Genomic DNA, 14,488 nt, shown 5'->3' with positions numbered 1-14,488 from the left:
AAAGAGAACTAAATGTTCAGGGATTTTGTTAGGGGAAACACGGGGCAGAAACCAGAAGAGACAGGGAGACCTCGATAAAGGTCTGACCCCAAGTGAAGAGAGAGGCCAGGGAGGTTGCGTGTGGGTGTCTGAGACCACCATGCAGCCTCTGGAAGGTTCTATAAAGCCCTGAGGAGGTCCTCCAGGCAAAACCAGCCGTTAGGGGAGTCCTGTGTCTCGCAGACACAGGTGTACCTCGAAGTCCCCGCCCACATGAGGACTGCAGGGTCCTCATGGACTGCAGAGTGCAGCTTAGGGCCCCCATCCACCACGGCCCTGTGCTTGGAAGTCTGGGGGGCACATTCTCATGGCCCCTCAGATGTTCATTCACGTGGGGTGAACCGGGACTTCCTCTGTGCTCTCGAGCCTTCTTCAGTGACTCCAGTGGGCAATGAGGAGTATGGCGTGTGTGAGGGTGCTCTCTGTGTGCACCTGTGTGTACGAGTGCGTCTCTGTGTTTGCGTGTACATGCTACGAGTGTGCGTCTGTGTGAGTGTGTGTGTGTGTGCAAGGACCCCATGGTCCCAGTCACAACATCCCCACTGAAGCCTGGCTCGCACACAGGCTCTCACGCTTCTCTGTTGCCCGTTCCAGACCATCCTGGTAGGCGACAGTGGTGTGGGGAAGACGTCTCTGCTGGTTCAGTTCGACCAGGGCAAGTTCATCCCCGGCTCCTTCTCGGCCACCGTGGGCATCGGATTCACAGTGAGTGCTCCCAGCCTCAGGGCCCTGGGTGGCCTCTGCCAGCGTCCCGGCAGGAAACAGCCTCACATTGGATCATTCAAGGGGGGTTAATAAACAGACTGTTTACCACAATGTGCGCCAGGTGTTGGAAAGCCGGGAGGGGTGGCGCCGTGTTGGGCAGCAGCTAAGGCTTCCACCCCAGCCCAGCCCAGAAGACGGGGAGGAGGCGGCTGTCAGAGGTCGGTGTGGAGTAGCCGGCAGGCAGGAGCAGTGACCACAGTCATAGAGGAACCAGGAAGGCGGCCACGCCTCCTAGCCCACCCCCACTGCCCTCCTCTTGCTCCCCCAGGCCCTACGGGGCTCCCCACTGGCCACACCCCCCAGAAGCTGGAAAGCAAGGGAGTGTGTTGGCACGGATTATTCCGGTCCACCTTCCAGGGCAATAAGAACCTGGGGAGGCAATGGCATGGCTTAACATTTTTAAAACAATGCAATTGTAGCATTGTGGTCCTAGGGCACTGGCTGGTCAAAGGTGAAAGCTTCATTTTGAGCACTCAGTTTCTCCCTGGACCCAGAACGGGGTGAGGGGCAGCTCAGATTAGGGAAGTGTCCCCAACCTACAGCCACCCGTGGTCCAAGAAGGCCTCCCTCTGCCCCATGAGTTTGTCTCTTCTTTCCCCACGACTGCCAGCTGCTCTCGGTAACTCTGCCCCAGGAATCCCCTGGAGGGGGTCTGGCTCTCCTTCCCGGACTGGCCTCGGGAGCTGCAGGGCCCTTCCTTGGGGTCTCCAGAATCCTGGGGAAGAACAAATGTCATTTCTTGGGCAGCCTCGGTGTTTGAGAGGGCAGCTTCTGGGACTGAGCAGAGCACAGGCCCTCGAGGCCACACTTGGGGCTGAGACGCACACAGCAGGGTCACGTTTGTAGAACGAGAGACGGGGAACCCCAGACAAGGTTGCTTGCCCAGTGGGTCACAGACAGGAAGTCAAGGGCCCACAATGGACAGGGCTTCAAAGTGAAACAGAAAGGAGAGCCCAGCCAGGGTGTGGAGTCTGGAGTCCACCAGTGCCTGGGCTCTCCGGCTGCTGGGAGCCCGCTGGGCTCAGGAGTGCGGGACTGAGTCCCTGGGAGGGGCCGGGGGAGGCTGCCCTTATAGCCCCAAGGCCTCCCAGGAAGTGAACCAGCATGTCTGGTGCCTGGTGTCCCCCACCACGGGCCCCTGGCCCAGGCTGCCCCCTCACAGTCACACTCACCTGGCCCACTCCATGCCCATCACATGTGGGGGGTGGAGGTGGGGTGGAGGTAGGAGTGGTCATGGGCACACAGACTAAATTCGCTGCACAGGTGCACGGCGGGGGGGGAACCTCCACATTTTGCCACTAGCCTGGTAGGGAAAGTGAGGCCCCCTGCCCACCTGTGGGAAGGAAAAATGTGTGTGGTTAAACTCAGAGCTGGAAATAGCCTGATATGCCCTGTGGGCAGTCCGGGCTCTCCCTCTCTCCTCAGCTGGACCTTCCAGAGCCTCACTGTTTCCTTGGCACCAGTCAGCTCCGGGAAGCTTTGGTTCACTCAGGACAAACCCATGGGCAGCTTACATGGGGGAAGTGGCTGAGGGTCCAAGCCAAGCCCAAGCCTGGGGACACCTAGGTCCAGTGAATGGCCTGGGAGCACAAACGGACACATACCCTGCTCCTCAGCTGGGGCACAGACCCAGGGGACCCCATTTGCCGGTGGCTGGGTGCAGCAAGAGCAGCTCATGGTAGGAGCCACACTGAGGACACGTGGCGGACCCTGGGCCCACCCCATGCAGCTGCTCATCTGCAAAGAGGTTTGTAGCCATTGCTGAGGAAATGTCTGTCTCTGAGGGCCCCCATTCCTTTCCTTCCCAGAGAAAGGTCTCTTTCTACCCCTTTGCTCGGAGCAGCCAGCTCTTTGCACCGCAGCGAAAAGACTCTTGTGGCATGCTGAGCAAAGGGGCTGGAAGACACTGGGGTCTCCTTCAAATATCAGTGGTCTGGGGGTCCCCAGAGAGCCAGGCTCCAAGACACTTGCTTATCCATCTGTCATTCACATGGAGATTTCAAGGACTGCTGATAGGCAGCAATTTGCAAGTGGCCCGTGGCTGGCCCGTGGGTGGCACTCGCTGTGGCCTGCATTCCTACGAGAGGGTCACGGAGGCACAAGGGCCTCTGACACACCTGCGGGCACAGCTCATAAGACTGAGAGCAGCCTGGGCAGCAGGAGAAAAATGGAGGCCTGGGACTTCTGCTTTAAAGGACACAGGGTGAATGGGGTCACTACTAGGGGACCCCCGAGCCAGACCCCAGGGCCTCTGGAGCAACCCTCAGCCCAGAAACCACCAGGCCTGTGGCCTTCTGGGAGTGGCACCTGCCCAGGTCCTGTGTGGACACCTCCCAAATCAAGGTCTTCCTCAACTCCTCCATTTCCAGCTCCATCAAGCTGGCTGGCAGGTCCTGGAGGTGGGCTTATTGGGGTGCTGACATCAACGGGGTCCATGCAGCAGTCTTTCTAGCCAGCCCGGTTTGGGTCCTCCTTGCTACTTCTTGGCTTGGCATTCCCCACACTCTCCAATCTTGCCCAAACACCACTGCAAAATTCATCCTCCGAAAGGCGCTCTCTGCTCACGCCCACCCAACACCTCCAGGGCTCACTACTGGCTTCCGAGTAAAGTCCAAGTCCGTTGTCTATGCTGCTTCTCCTCTCCCATACACAGCTCCTCCTCATCGGAGTCCCACCCCACACGCTGATGGGGTTCTGGCAGGCCCACTCCCGGAAAATAACTCCAGCTGATGCCACAAATCCCAGGGCTGGACACAGGTGGCCTACCATCAGCCATAAGTCACGCCCACCTCTTGCCCTTCACCCCACCACCTAAGTAGAGGTGTGGGTGCCCCTCCCCTCTTTACACCCCTCAAACAGTTCCTTTATATGCACCCACCCTGCGCTGTGTCCTGGGCTTGGTAAGCTGAAAGGGCTTGTATAGAGTATTGGGCCAGGCGTAACTGAAGGGTCGGCCGGGGCCACAGAGCCCCTGACCTCTGCTGGGGGCAACCGGTGACATGCTCCTACCCTTTGCCACCGGGAGCTGCAGGGTTCCTGGGGTATCCTGGAGACTATTCAGAAGGATTCACAGTGCCAGAATTCATTTGGTATCAAGTGTTTAAGGATTACTAGTTGCCTTAAACTGGTAAAGGTGGCGGGTTGAAGGTGTGACAGAGCCAGCCCTGCCTTCAGGAGCGCCTAGATCAGTAGCATTGTGTGGTGAAGGCTGTCCCATGGTGGAACATTCTGGATGCAATCCAACAGGTCAGGGAGAAACCAGAGGTGACCTGCACTGGAGGGTCAAAGTTGGAGCACCAGCCAGTCGGGGGCCATGTGCTGTAAGGTGAATATCAGTCGGTAAATAAAATTATATTTACACGCGCTCGGGCTAGGCTGCATTATTAAAAGCGATACTGCCTGGGTGCTTTGCTCAGAATGTACACCTCTCAAACGCAGCGCTGCGAAGGTCAGGGCGGTCGCAGCCTCTCCGGGACCCCACCCCGCGGTGCCACCTGTTGACCGCCAGCTGGCTGGACTCGGGCTCCGCCTGCTGGCCGCGCTGCGCAGCGGCAGCGGAAACCCTGGCACCGGAGCTCGGGTCCCAAAGATGCCAGACCTTCCTCAGCAGCAGGGTCTCCAGGGAGCGCTACCTAGGGGAACTCAGCCTAAGGATGGATTTGGCCCATGCTCTCAGAGCAGGAAGCCGGGCCAGTGTTGCCAAGGGGGCCCGCCTGCTCCACCGGTGCTGACCCTGCGGTCCTGCGCGCCCTGGCAGGACAGCCGGTTCCCGCCAGTGTCTTTAGGGTGGCAGGACACGGGGAGGAGCCAGTTGGGGTCCGGGCCCTGGCGGTGGAGGATGGAAGGAGTGGGTGGAGCTAAGGCGGAGCTGTTGCTGCTCTGTCCCTGGCGCGCCACCGGCCCCAGCTCACCTCGTCAGAGACATGACAGGCAAGCCTGGTGCTGCCGCTGCCACCCAGGATGGCGAGGTCCCCGAGCTCTCCCTGCCCTGCAGTCCGAGCTACGATCTCACGAGCAAGGTGGGTGGGCACTGCGCAAGGTGGTTGGGGACTCCCGTGCCGGCTCTGAGGACCATCCCTCCCTGCGCCCTTTGGCCTGAGACCCTGGGGCTCCCGGGACCAAGCGCCTTTCGGGCTCCGCCTGAGTTGGACTCAGCTCTTCCCCCAGGCAGCCAAGTGTCCCAGAGTAGAGAGGGAGGGTCGAGACACGTCCCAGCCTGTTGGGATCCGGGCTGGCTCTGCCAGGGCTGGGAGAGGAAGGTGGGAAGTGACTCCCCAACCCACTTTTCTATGTCACACTCTGGCTAATATGAGTCCCTGGGGGACACCTGTGCTTCTCAGTAAGAATTAACTCCTGGACACAGGGACCTGAGGGGCTAGGCAATAGGGATGCTTGGACACCTGGACACCAGAGCGGACACCCTCTGGTGGGGCAACTTGAAGTGATTGCACTTCTCCCAGCTGGGCTCTCAGCTGAGACTTGACATCCTCCAGTTTCTTCCTTAGACCCGAAACTCCTTAGGTCCCCCCATAACCACAAGTCCTTCCTCTTCCCTTTCCGCGCCTGCCTCACCCCTTCTTCCAGGAGGTTGTTGCTAACCAGAACAGAAGCCCACCTGGGAATTTTTAGAACCCGAGAAAGATCTCAATAGTGAGTCACAAGTCCCCTTCCTGGGAGAGTGTAAGTCAGCTCTCTGGGGCTCAGTCCCTCTACAGGGTGACCCTGCACAGAAGCAGGTGAGGGTGGCAGTGGACACTGGTCTGTCCCCTCCTTCCATGACCTTGGAGCCAGCAGACACCAGGAACTCCAGAAGAGGTGCTGAGGGAAGCCTGAGCTTCCAGGCATCTTCTAGGCTTGCTGCTAGTCGTGTGAGTGGGCTGTCCTCTCCCATGTAGCATGGCCTTGAAAGAGACCTGCCTCTTTCTGGGCCTTGGTTTTCTCCCCACACACAGGGGCTCAGTCTAGCTGGGAACCTGGGCCTCCACCCCCATTTTCTCAGGGGAAACCACTTTGCAAGTCACCGCCCAGAGGGCCCAGAGCCGTTGAGATAGGAGCCCTGTGTGGGCTCTCAGCAGGAAATGGGCCCCGTGCCTTGGCCTTTGGTGGGAGGGAAGCTGCTAAGGGCCAGCCCCCAGGCTGGTGGGAACAGCCTGACCTCCTTGCCAGAGGAGGCAGCTGAGCTGTTTGCCTTGGAGGTGGTGAGGCCAGTCACCTGTTTGTGTTCAGGGGATTTGCCTGGCTTGGTGGGTGGCTGACATCGTTTGCTCAAGGCAGCTGTGACCTGTAACAGACACAGGCGCTCACCCTCCTCACCTCCTTGCTGGGACCCAGGAGCCAGCGGGCAGCGCAGGCTACAGAGGGCCCCCCACAGCATCCGTGGGAAACTGGCCCCTGGCCTCCACCAGCCTGCGAGCCCTCAGCCTGCCCCTGGAGTCCGATCCAGGACTGGCTGAGACGAGCCTGGAGGGAGCCCTTGGGCTGCGTTAGAAGGGATGGGGCTTCGGGCAGGCAGTACACCCGTGGGCCACTCTTACGAAGTCTTACAGTTCCTGCTGACATCATTGGTCCTAAGCATTAACACACTCCAGAAAGGCCTCAAAGAAATTATCCCTCCTTCCTCTTAACCACTGTGGAAACCACGCCACAGAAGGTTAAGGAACCTTCCCAAGGTCACCCAGTAGCCTCACACACCTTTTGCTCAGCCCTCATTCCTCTCCACCGCCATTAGCTGAGCCCAGTGTCCCATGTGCACAGCAGGAGAGCCATTGTCAAGGTCAGAGCCTCAGAAATAACCCAAATCTTGTCCCTGCTCAACCCACTAAGTATCTAGCTGGCCAGCAGGGAAAATTCTGGCATTAGGTGCAGACCTCTGTTCTCCAGTACAGAAAAATACCTGGACAGAGGGCTCCCTTCCCCCACCCCTGCCATCCCTTGCTCCCCAGAGAAGGTGAGCAGACTGGCCAAGCAAACACGGGGTGGGACACGCCCCACCGCCCCACACTCCCTGCCCCACGGTGACCCACCGATGCCAACTTGCGGCCGTTTGTCCCACTCAGGAGGTTTCTGCTGAAAGAACTTCAGACTAAATGCCTCCCCAGCTCAGTATAAATTTGAACCTCCCCTAGGTCATGCACCCTTACTACAAACACAAAACGTCATCAGAAACTTCCAAATAAATGTTGTGACCAAAAAGAGAACCCAAACAACAGTCACTTGGGGGCCATGCCTTTGTAAACAGCAGTGCCCCACCCCCACCAGCTCCTTGGGTGGAAATCCCGTCCAGGTCCCAAGCGCTAACACCCCCCTTCCCTTCCCGGGCAGCATAGCCCCGTCACGTGTGAACTCAGGCATGGCCAGAGCTCGTGCAGTGGGGAGGAATCTGGGCGTGCTGTGGCAGGGACCGAGGCGTCCAAGACGAGGTGGCTCTCCAGGGCCCCCGAGGACATCTGGAGGCCTGCTGGAGCCAAGGTCTCAACTCAGGCTTCCGGGAAATCAGGGGAGGACAGGAAGGTCAGAGGGAGAGGCTGGGAGGCGGGAGCATGGACCAGAAGAGGCAGAGGGAAGGCAGCAGCAGGCTTTCCAGACGCAGAGGACCCCCTGGCTCTCTCCGCATCCTCCCCTCGCCCTCTGCCCATTCTTCCAGGGCCTCTCTCCCTGGGCGCCCAGAAATGCTTCCAAGTCCCCATTAACTGCCTCTGCCCCCATCTCCTAGGTGATGCTTCTGGGAGACTCGGGCGTCGGGAAAACCTGTTTCCTGATCCAATTCAAAGACGGGGCCTTCCTGTCCGGGACCTTCATAGCCACCGTCGGCATAGACTTCAGGGTGAGGTGGCTGCAGGCTCTGCCTCCCAGCAGTGAGCCAGGGGTACAGCTGTGCACAGGGGCGCTGCCCTCTCCTTGCTGACCATGACTCTTCAGGACAGCCGTGGCTCACTGCCTGGACGGCACAAGGGCTGATCCCCAGGGAGCACTGAGGTGGCCAGGTTTGAGGAGTCTGGGCTTGACGGGCCCCGTGCCCCACTACAGAATACGAAAAACAAGAGACTGAGTCTTAAAGTTCTGCCCCAGCCAGGCAGACCCATCTATGGTGCGAGCTGAGCATCCCAGGCCTCAGCCCTATGGCTCAGTGCCCTCTCACCAGGGCCCTTTGGCGAGGCCTCAGAAGTCCACCGCTCTTCCGAGGTGTGCCAGGAAGCACCGCACTGCCCGGGTTGAAGAGGTGGGCTGGGCTGGCCAGGCCGGGAGAGAGCAGCTTGCCAGGGTCCCTCCTCTCCCCTTGCAGACCCCTCCTTGCCGAATCTGCATCAGGATGCTGAGTGGGCACTCTGAGCCCTGCATACCAGAGGGTCTGGGAGAGTGAGGTCTAACCCTGGCAGGGGGGTCTGTCAGACGCTGGGTGCCCCCCTTCCAGTGGGAAGGGAACGAAGCTCCACTTGGGAGAATTAATGGGCAGCTGGAGAAGGTCCCCAGGATGCTGGCAGGCATCTCATCTCCAAGAACTTGGCTGCAGGATGGGGCTGAGCTCCTGGAGAGGCAGGTGGAAGTGGGGGAAGTGGGCAGGGTCCCCAGTTCCCAGGCCTGTGCCCCCTGCGGAGCCCTGGGGAGAGCCGGGCCTTACCCTGGCATGTTGTGAGATGGGCAGATGGAGTTCCCAGAAGAGAGGGCTCCTCAGTGGAGGCATCTGGGGACAGGGTCCCACTGTCCTGTTGAGGTAATATGCCTGAAGACCTCTCTCAGACTCACCACACCCCCTCTGGCCCTGGGAAGGGACAAAGACAGGCTGTTTGCTCCTCAGTAAGATGTCAGCAGGGCACAGGAGGCAAGCCTCCCCTGTCCTCTGACCACCCTTCCCTCTGCCCCTTTCTCTTGCAGAACAAGGTGGTGACCGTGGATGGCGTGAGGGTGAAGCTGCAGGTGAGACCGAAGGCTCTGTGACGGGGGGCAGGGGGTGGGGGGAGGGGCCTGCCCTTTCTCTTCACCCCAACCAACAGGAGGTCTGTGGCCCTGCCCTCAACCTGGGCTAACTTCCTGTGGGCGCACAAGAAGGAACAACAACTTCTGTTTGTGTGATGTCTGCAGAGAGAGCAGTTCCCGGGCATCCTCTGCCAAAGGCAGCTCAAGTGCCTGCGGACAGACTGTCTCGCCCCCTGTCCTCCCTGTCTCCCCGGTCTCATCTGCCCTGGGAGGCTGGACTCTCCCAACCCCTGGGCTGGGGAGGAGGTGACAGCACTGAATAAGCTTGAGAACTCCATAACTGTCACCAGACACGACATCGTCAGGTGTTCAGAAGCCCGTGAGAACCTGGGGAAGGAAAGATCTCAGCTTCCCACACGTCCATCGAACCACAACCTGGGTTTCCTCCGCCCACCACAGTCCCTGCCCCTGCCTCCTGACCGTTTGTCTACCCCTTCCCAGATCTGGGACACCGCCGGGCAGGAGCGGTTCCGCAGTGTCACCCACGCTTATTATCGAGATGCCCAAGGTCAGTCCAACTCCTTCCCCAGCCCACTTGGGACATCCGCCCTTCTGCCCCAAGCCCCCGACGTGATCTCTCTCTCTCCCCTGCAGCCTTGCTCCTGCTGTATGACATCACCAACAAGTCTTCCTTCGACAACATCCGGGTAGGTCCCTCCATCCGCCGCCCGTAGCAGCCACAGGGGGGCCTGCGAAGCCCCACTGCTTCCCTCTTTGTGGGGAGGGAGTGGAGCACGGGACTCTGCTGGCTTCAAAACATACCTGAGCTGTGACTCAGAGGAATAAACTGCCACTGAGTAATCTGATGGACACATGGAGGCCAGGCAGGCTGTCGGGTGCCTCTACCACCTGCTTAGCCCTGACGGTGAGTCATGTGTGCATTCAATGACAAAAGTTCAGAAAGTACCCAGCTCCACCCTGGTCAATTACCCACAGAGACCAAGGGGGGGACCCGAGCAGGAAAGTCCACCCATACATCCAGCCAAGCTGCCAGAAAGTGACGCAGGCAAACAGGGGCTCTGTCCTCACAACCAAACTATTGACGAAAAGTGATAATGATTCGACAAATACAAATACTGACTCTGTGCGTAGCACTGAAAAGGTCTCACACGCTCCCTGACCTCAGGGGGTTGACAAGCAAACTGGAGGAACTAGACATACAGATAGGAAACAACTTATAAAGAGGGTAGGGGCCTGGCTGGTGTGGCTCGGTGGATTGAGCGCCTGCCTGCAAACCAAAGGGTCACCGGTTCAATTCCCAGTCAGAGCACGTGCCTGTGTTGTGGGCCAGGTCTCCAGTGGGGGGCACACAAGAGGCAACCACACACTGATGTTTCTCTCCCTCTCTTTCTCCCTCCCTCCTCCCTCTGAAAATAAATAAATAAAATCTAAAAAAATAATAAAAGTAAATAAATAAAGAGGGGTGGAACTCCATGGCACTCATACTGCTCCAACTCCATGCTCATGACAGATATTAACCAGTCTCAGTACCTTTTTTTAAAGATTCCATTTATTTATTTTTATTTGTATTTTTAAAAGATTTTATTCATTTATTTTTAGAGGAGAAGGGGAGAGGGAGAGAAATATCAATGTATGGTTGCCTCTCATGTGTCCCCCGCTGGGAAATGGCCTGCAACCCAGGCATGTTCCCTGACTGGGAATTGAACCACGATCATGTGGTTCATAGGCCCGCACTCAATCCACTGAGCTACACCAGCCAGGGCTCAACCCCAGCAGTTTTGATCCTGGCGCCCTGATGCAGTCTTAGAACCCTCAAAAAGAAATTGCTGACTACCAACTGATTTGTGAGACAGAGCCCCTGCGGTCTCTATAGAGCTAGGAGTTGCGCTACCTGGGGTTTGGGGCCACTCAGGACCAGAGAGGCCAGAACGAGGATGAGGACGAGAGAATACACAGGGCATGGTGTTTGGGGGGCAGTGAGCAGCCCACGATGATCAAACAGGGCAGAAGAAGGAAGGGTGAACGGGGGGGGGGGGGGGGGGGGGGGGGGGGGCGNGTGGGTGGGCGGGAGGTGCTCAGCCTAAGCCCGGCTCTACTTGCCCCATCCCGCAGGCCTGGCTCACTGAGATTCACGAGTATGCCCAGCGGGATGTGGTCATCATGCTGCTAGGCAACAAGGTGAGTGGCTCCATGGCCCATCAGCCCACCCCAAACCTCCTCTCCTCTCCCTGACCCAGCATTACCTCGGCTCAGCCTCATTGCCGCCCCAGAGTGTTAGCTGGACATCCTTCCAGCAAAGAACTCTTTCCAGTCTCCAGTTCAGGGGTCACACCCACCTGGTGGCCTCAGCCCATCTCGTCCACCCTGGGGAAGCTTTGGAAATGGCCCCCTGCAGTGGAAAGCTCAAGCTGCCGCTCATCAGATCCGAGGTTGCCCGGCTATTCGGTCCCTATTAGAGCACAGTGACTAGGGTCTCAAACGCAGAGCTAAGTCTCAAAGGGTTAGCCCCAACTACTGTCACCCCTCTGAAACTGGATCACCACACATTGGCTGAGGAGAGTTACCCACCTTCCCAGGGCTGGGAGCTGGGGAACTCAGCCTGAACCAGGTGGAAATCCTGGCCCCATAACAATCATACCACCCGCAGTCCCACTGGCCACCAGCAGAGGGCGGGCAGCACCTGCTCTTGGGGCCTGCAGGGGCAGGAGAGGGGCCAGCTGGGGTCAAGGCTTCTTTCCCCAGAGTGACCCACCTGGGCTTGACAGGCAGACGTGAGCAGTGGAAGGGTGATACGTTCAGAGGACGGAGAGATGCTGGCCAGGGTAAGCGATTGCCCCTGGGCTGGGTGACGGGTGGGGGCAACCAGGGGCTGGCCCTGAGGACACTCTCCCTGGCAGGAGTACGGAGTTCCCTTCATGGAGACCAGCGCCAAGACGGGCATGAATGTGGAGTTAGCCTTCCTGGCCATTGCCAAGTGAGAGCTGAGCAGGGAAGGGAAGCGTGCAGGGCAGGGTGGCACCATCTGGGAATCCAGTAGGGCCTGGCCTCCAGCCCAGCCCCTGAGCTCAACTGAGTTCTTCCGCCCTCTGAGGCCCATCTGCCCCGGGCTGTGGGAGAGGGGAGGATGCTCTCTGCACCTCGCTCCCTCTGCAGCCCATTCACTGCTTCTTCCTCTTCAAGGGAGCTGAAATACAGAGCCCGCCCGCAGGCTGGCGAACCCAGCTTCCAGATCCGAGACTATGTCGAGTCCCAGAAGAAGCGGCCCAGCTGTTGCTCCTTCCTGTGAATCCCAAGGGGCTCAGAGAAGGCTTCGAAGGCCCATGAGGATACAGCCTTCTCCCCCAGACCTGGCTGATTCTGAGAGACTGAGCCAATGGGGAAAGAGTTGGGGGACCCAGGGCACAGCCCCTTCCCAATTGGGGGCTATACTGCACCTCTACCCTTATTCCTGTAGCTTCCCTATATCCCCAGGGAGGGTAAAACATTTCCATTTCATTTTAGTGCTGCACAATATAACACACGAAAGAACAGCACCAGAAAACCGAGGTAGGGACCTGGTGGCCCTTTGCCTTCTAGTATATATGGGGACTCATGGGCCAGGTCTCCCTCCTACCCATGCTGAAGGCAGTACCGCTCCAGTTCACTACCAGGGAACGGGTACTTCTGGGGCATGAGGGCAGAGAGTGACTCTGTTCCCACTCTCCCTTCAGCTGGAGAAAGGCTAAGCAGACCCCCCTACGCCCCCCTCACCCCACCTTCACCCCCACCTTCATTTCCTCCAGCTCCCCAGGGAACAACCGGTTCCAATAAAACGGGCCCCAGTGCTAGGATCTATACCAAAGCTTATCTCTTATCAGGGGAGATAAGAACTGTGGAGGTTGGGCGAGGGCCCAGCTGCCTGGATGGGGGAGAGAGGAATAGCAGGGATTGGGTCTGTTTGACTTCATCTGGCCTTACTAGCCCCGACCCAGGAGCTAGCACAATGGGGCACCTAGAGACATTGGTTCCTATTTACCAAACCTCCCTGAAACCCTGGGGTTATCTTCTTTTCTGTCTATGCCCCCGGACACCTAGGGTCACAGTGAGGGGAAGGTTATTCTGTCCCAACCCTGTGGCAGGTATGCAGCCCACAGGCTATTTCTTTAAACAGAGGTAGTGCTTCTATCTCCTGAGTAAAGAGTGAGGTGAAGAGAAACCCCTAACTCCTGGAGCAGGTGGGGAGCAAACCTCACCCCATGTGTATCCCTCTAAACCCAAGTGCTGCCCCTCCCCTGACCACCCACACCCTTTCTTCTCAAACAGACTCCAGGGCCCAAAGGGCTTTTCCCCGACTCCTACTGGGACAGGTTAGGGAATGAGGGGTCGTCCATTTCCCGTGAACTAGCACACATGTGCAAAGCAGGGTCCTGTGGGTTAGACTGAGGTGGGGAAAGGGGCAGCAAGGAGTTTTATGTGGGACCAAGGTCACCTGTCTCCCAAAGCCTTGATCCCAGCAACTGGGAGGGGCAAAGAGATCTGCACGTCCCCACCCAGTCACCTTTATGCCAGCTCTCCAGGCCAGGGGCAGGGGGAGCTATGCACTGAGGAAGAGGTGCGCACTGCACGTTTCTGAGGCTACTGCTTTTGCTTTCAAGGCAGAAATCTTGCTGTTTGGGCAGTGTCAGCAGCTCCAACTTGGGCCCCGATAAGGAAGCTCTCCGAGGCCTCTCCTGGGAGGAGCGGGGAGGAGCCTGACCTTGCCCCAGGCAGGTCACAGGGGATCCAGCACACAGGCTGCTCTGGGCCTCTTCCATTTGTGTTTTCAGAATTAAATTGCAGTATTTTGGAAAGCACATCCTGTCCACTGCTTCTCTGAGATGTGCGTGAGGGGTGGGGGATCGTGTTGAAAGGAATGTTAGTGCTCTTCGGAGGAACTGCCATTAACTGCCAAAATCATTCGATCCTCGTCCCTCAATGTCCCCAACTAGTCACCTCACCCTTAACAGACTGCCCAGTCCCTGTGACCAGCCTTTTATCTGTCAGGAGCTGAAAGAAGGCTTATATTACTGTCCTAATCATTTTTTCTTTCTCTGTTGAGGAGAAGCAGGACTCCTTTCCCTGTAGACTCAGGTACCTGGAGATTGGTTACCTGGCGCTGTTCTGCCTGTCCCCAACTCCCTGTCAAACGCTGACGCGGATACTCTTGCCATTGCCCTTGGTGGCCTGTCTTCAGTGGGCTGCCCCGTGAAGGCCCTCTGCTGAGGGCCCTCACGTTGTTCCAGTGAGGATTAGAGCACGCACCCCTATAAGCAGGTCCTGGGACAGCACAAAGCGACTCCACAAACAGGAGACTTCGTCATACAAAAAACTCTGTTGGGTCCAAGGTGTACCTCAATCTTTTTTCTGCTGGATCCTCGCAGCCCGGGAGCAGCAATCGGTTTCCCAGGCAAACGTCACTCCCCACCCCCACCCCCCGCCCCGCTCCCCCACCCCCGCACTGAAGCTGCACAGAAGGTTTTGGGCAAAGGCTGTCAACTTTAAGGTTCTTTACCCACGGATTGGCTGGCCTCAATCCCCGCCACAGGTGGGGAAATCAGAACCGAGCCTGAAGGCCCTTCTGCCCAGTCCTGGGAACTCGCCCCGCCCCTCGCCTCAACTCCGGCCACTTAGTAACAAACACTTCCACTTCCTGAGCCCTCTTTCTTCTGCCGCCGCGGGACGCGGCGCCCAGCGCAGAGCCCCGCCCCTGCGTGTCCTCATTGGCCGGGGT

General features: G+C 58.3%; 1 protein-coding gene across 4 annotated transcripts in view; it reads left to right on the top strand.

The window, feature by feature from the left end:
* Positions 1 to 12,716, top strand: part of RAB37 (RAB37, member RAS oncogene family) — a 55,222-nt gene extending 42,506 nt beyond the window's left edge. Inside the window, exons 2-10 of one of the 4 annotated variants that reach the window (XM_037066278.1) lie at positions 634 to 744; positions 7,517 to 7,627; positions 8,677 to 8,718; positions 9,220 to 9,286; positions 9,373 to 9,425; positions 10,852 to 10,917; positions 11,505 to 11,561; positions 11,637 to 11,713; positions 11,920 to 12,716. In XM_037066278.1, coding sequence (XP_036922173.1) covers positions 634 to 744; positions 7,517 to 7,627; positions 8,677 to 8,718; positions 9,220 to 9,286; positions 9,373 to 9,425; positions 10,852 to 10,917; positions 11,505 to 11,561; positions 11,637 to 11,713; positions 11,920 to 12,025 — 690 coding nt within the window. In that variant the 3' untranslated portion in view covers positions 12,026 to 12,716. Of the gene's footprint in view, positions 1 to 633; positions 745 to 4,397; positions 4,824 to 7,516; positions 7,628 to 8,676; positions 8,719 to 9,219; positions 9,287 to 9,372; positions 9,426 to 10,851; positions 10,918 to 11,504; positions 11,562 to 11,636; positions 11,714 to 11,919 lie in introns of those variants that run through there. The other 3 variants (XM_037066286.1, XM_037066290.1, XM_037066292.1) reach the window with 3 other exon arrangements.
* The last annotated feature ends 1,772 nt before the right edge of the window (positions 12,717 to 14,488 follow it).

The sequence above is a fragment of the Sturnira hondurensis genome, unplaced genomic scaffold (assembly GCF_014824575.4).
Source record: "Sturnira hondurensis isolate 20B ecotype Veracruz unplaced genomic scaffold, ASM1482457v3 Scaffold0001221, whole genome shotgun sequence".
In the NCBI taxonomy this organism is placed as follows: domain Eukaryota; kingdom Metazoa; phylum Chordata; class Mammalia; order Chiroptera; family Phyllostomidae; genus Sturnira; species Sturnira hondurensis.
The sequence above is the reverse complement of the archived record's forward strand: the minus strand, read 5'-3'. Positions and strand labels throughout refer to the sequence as shown.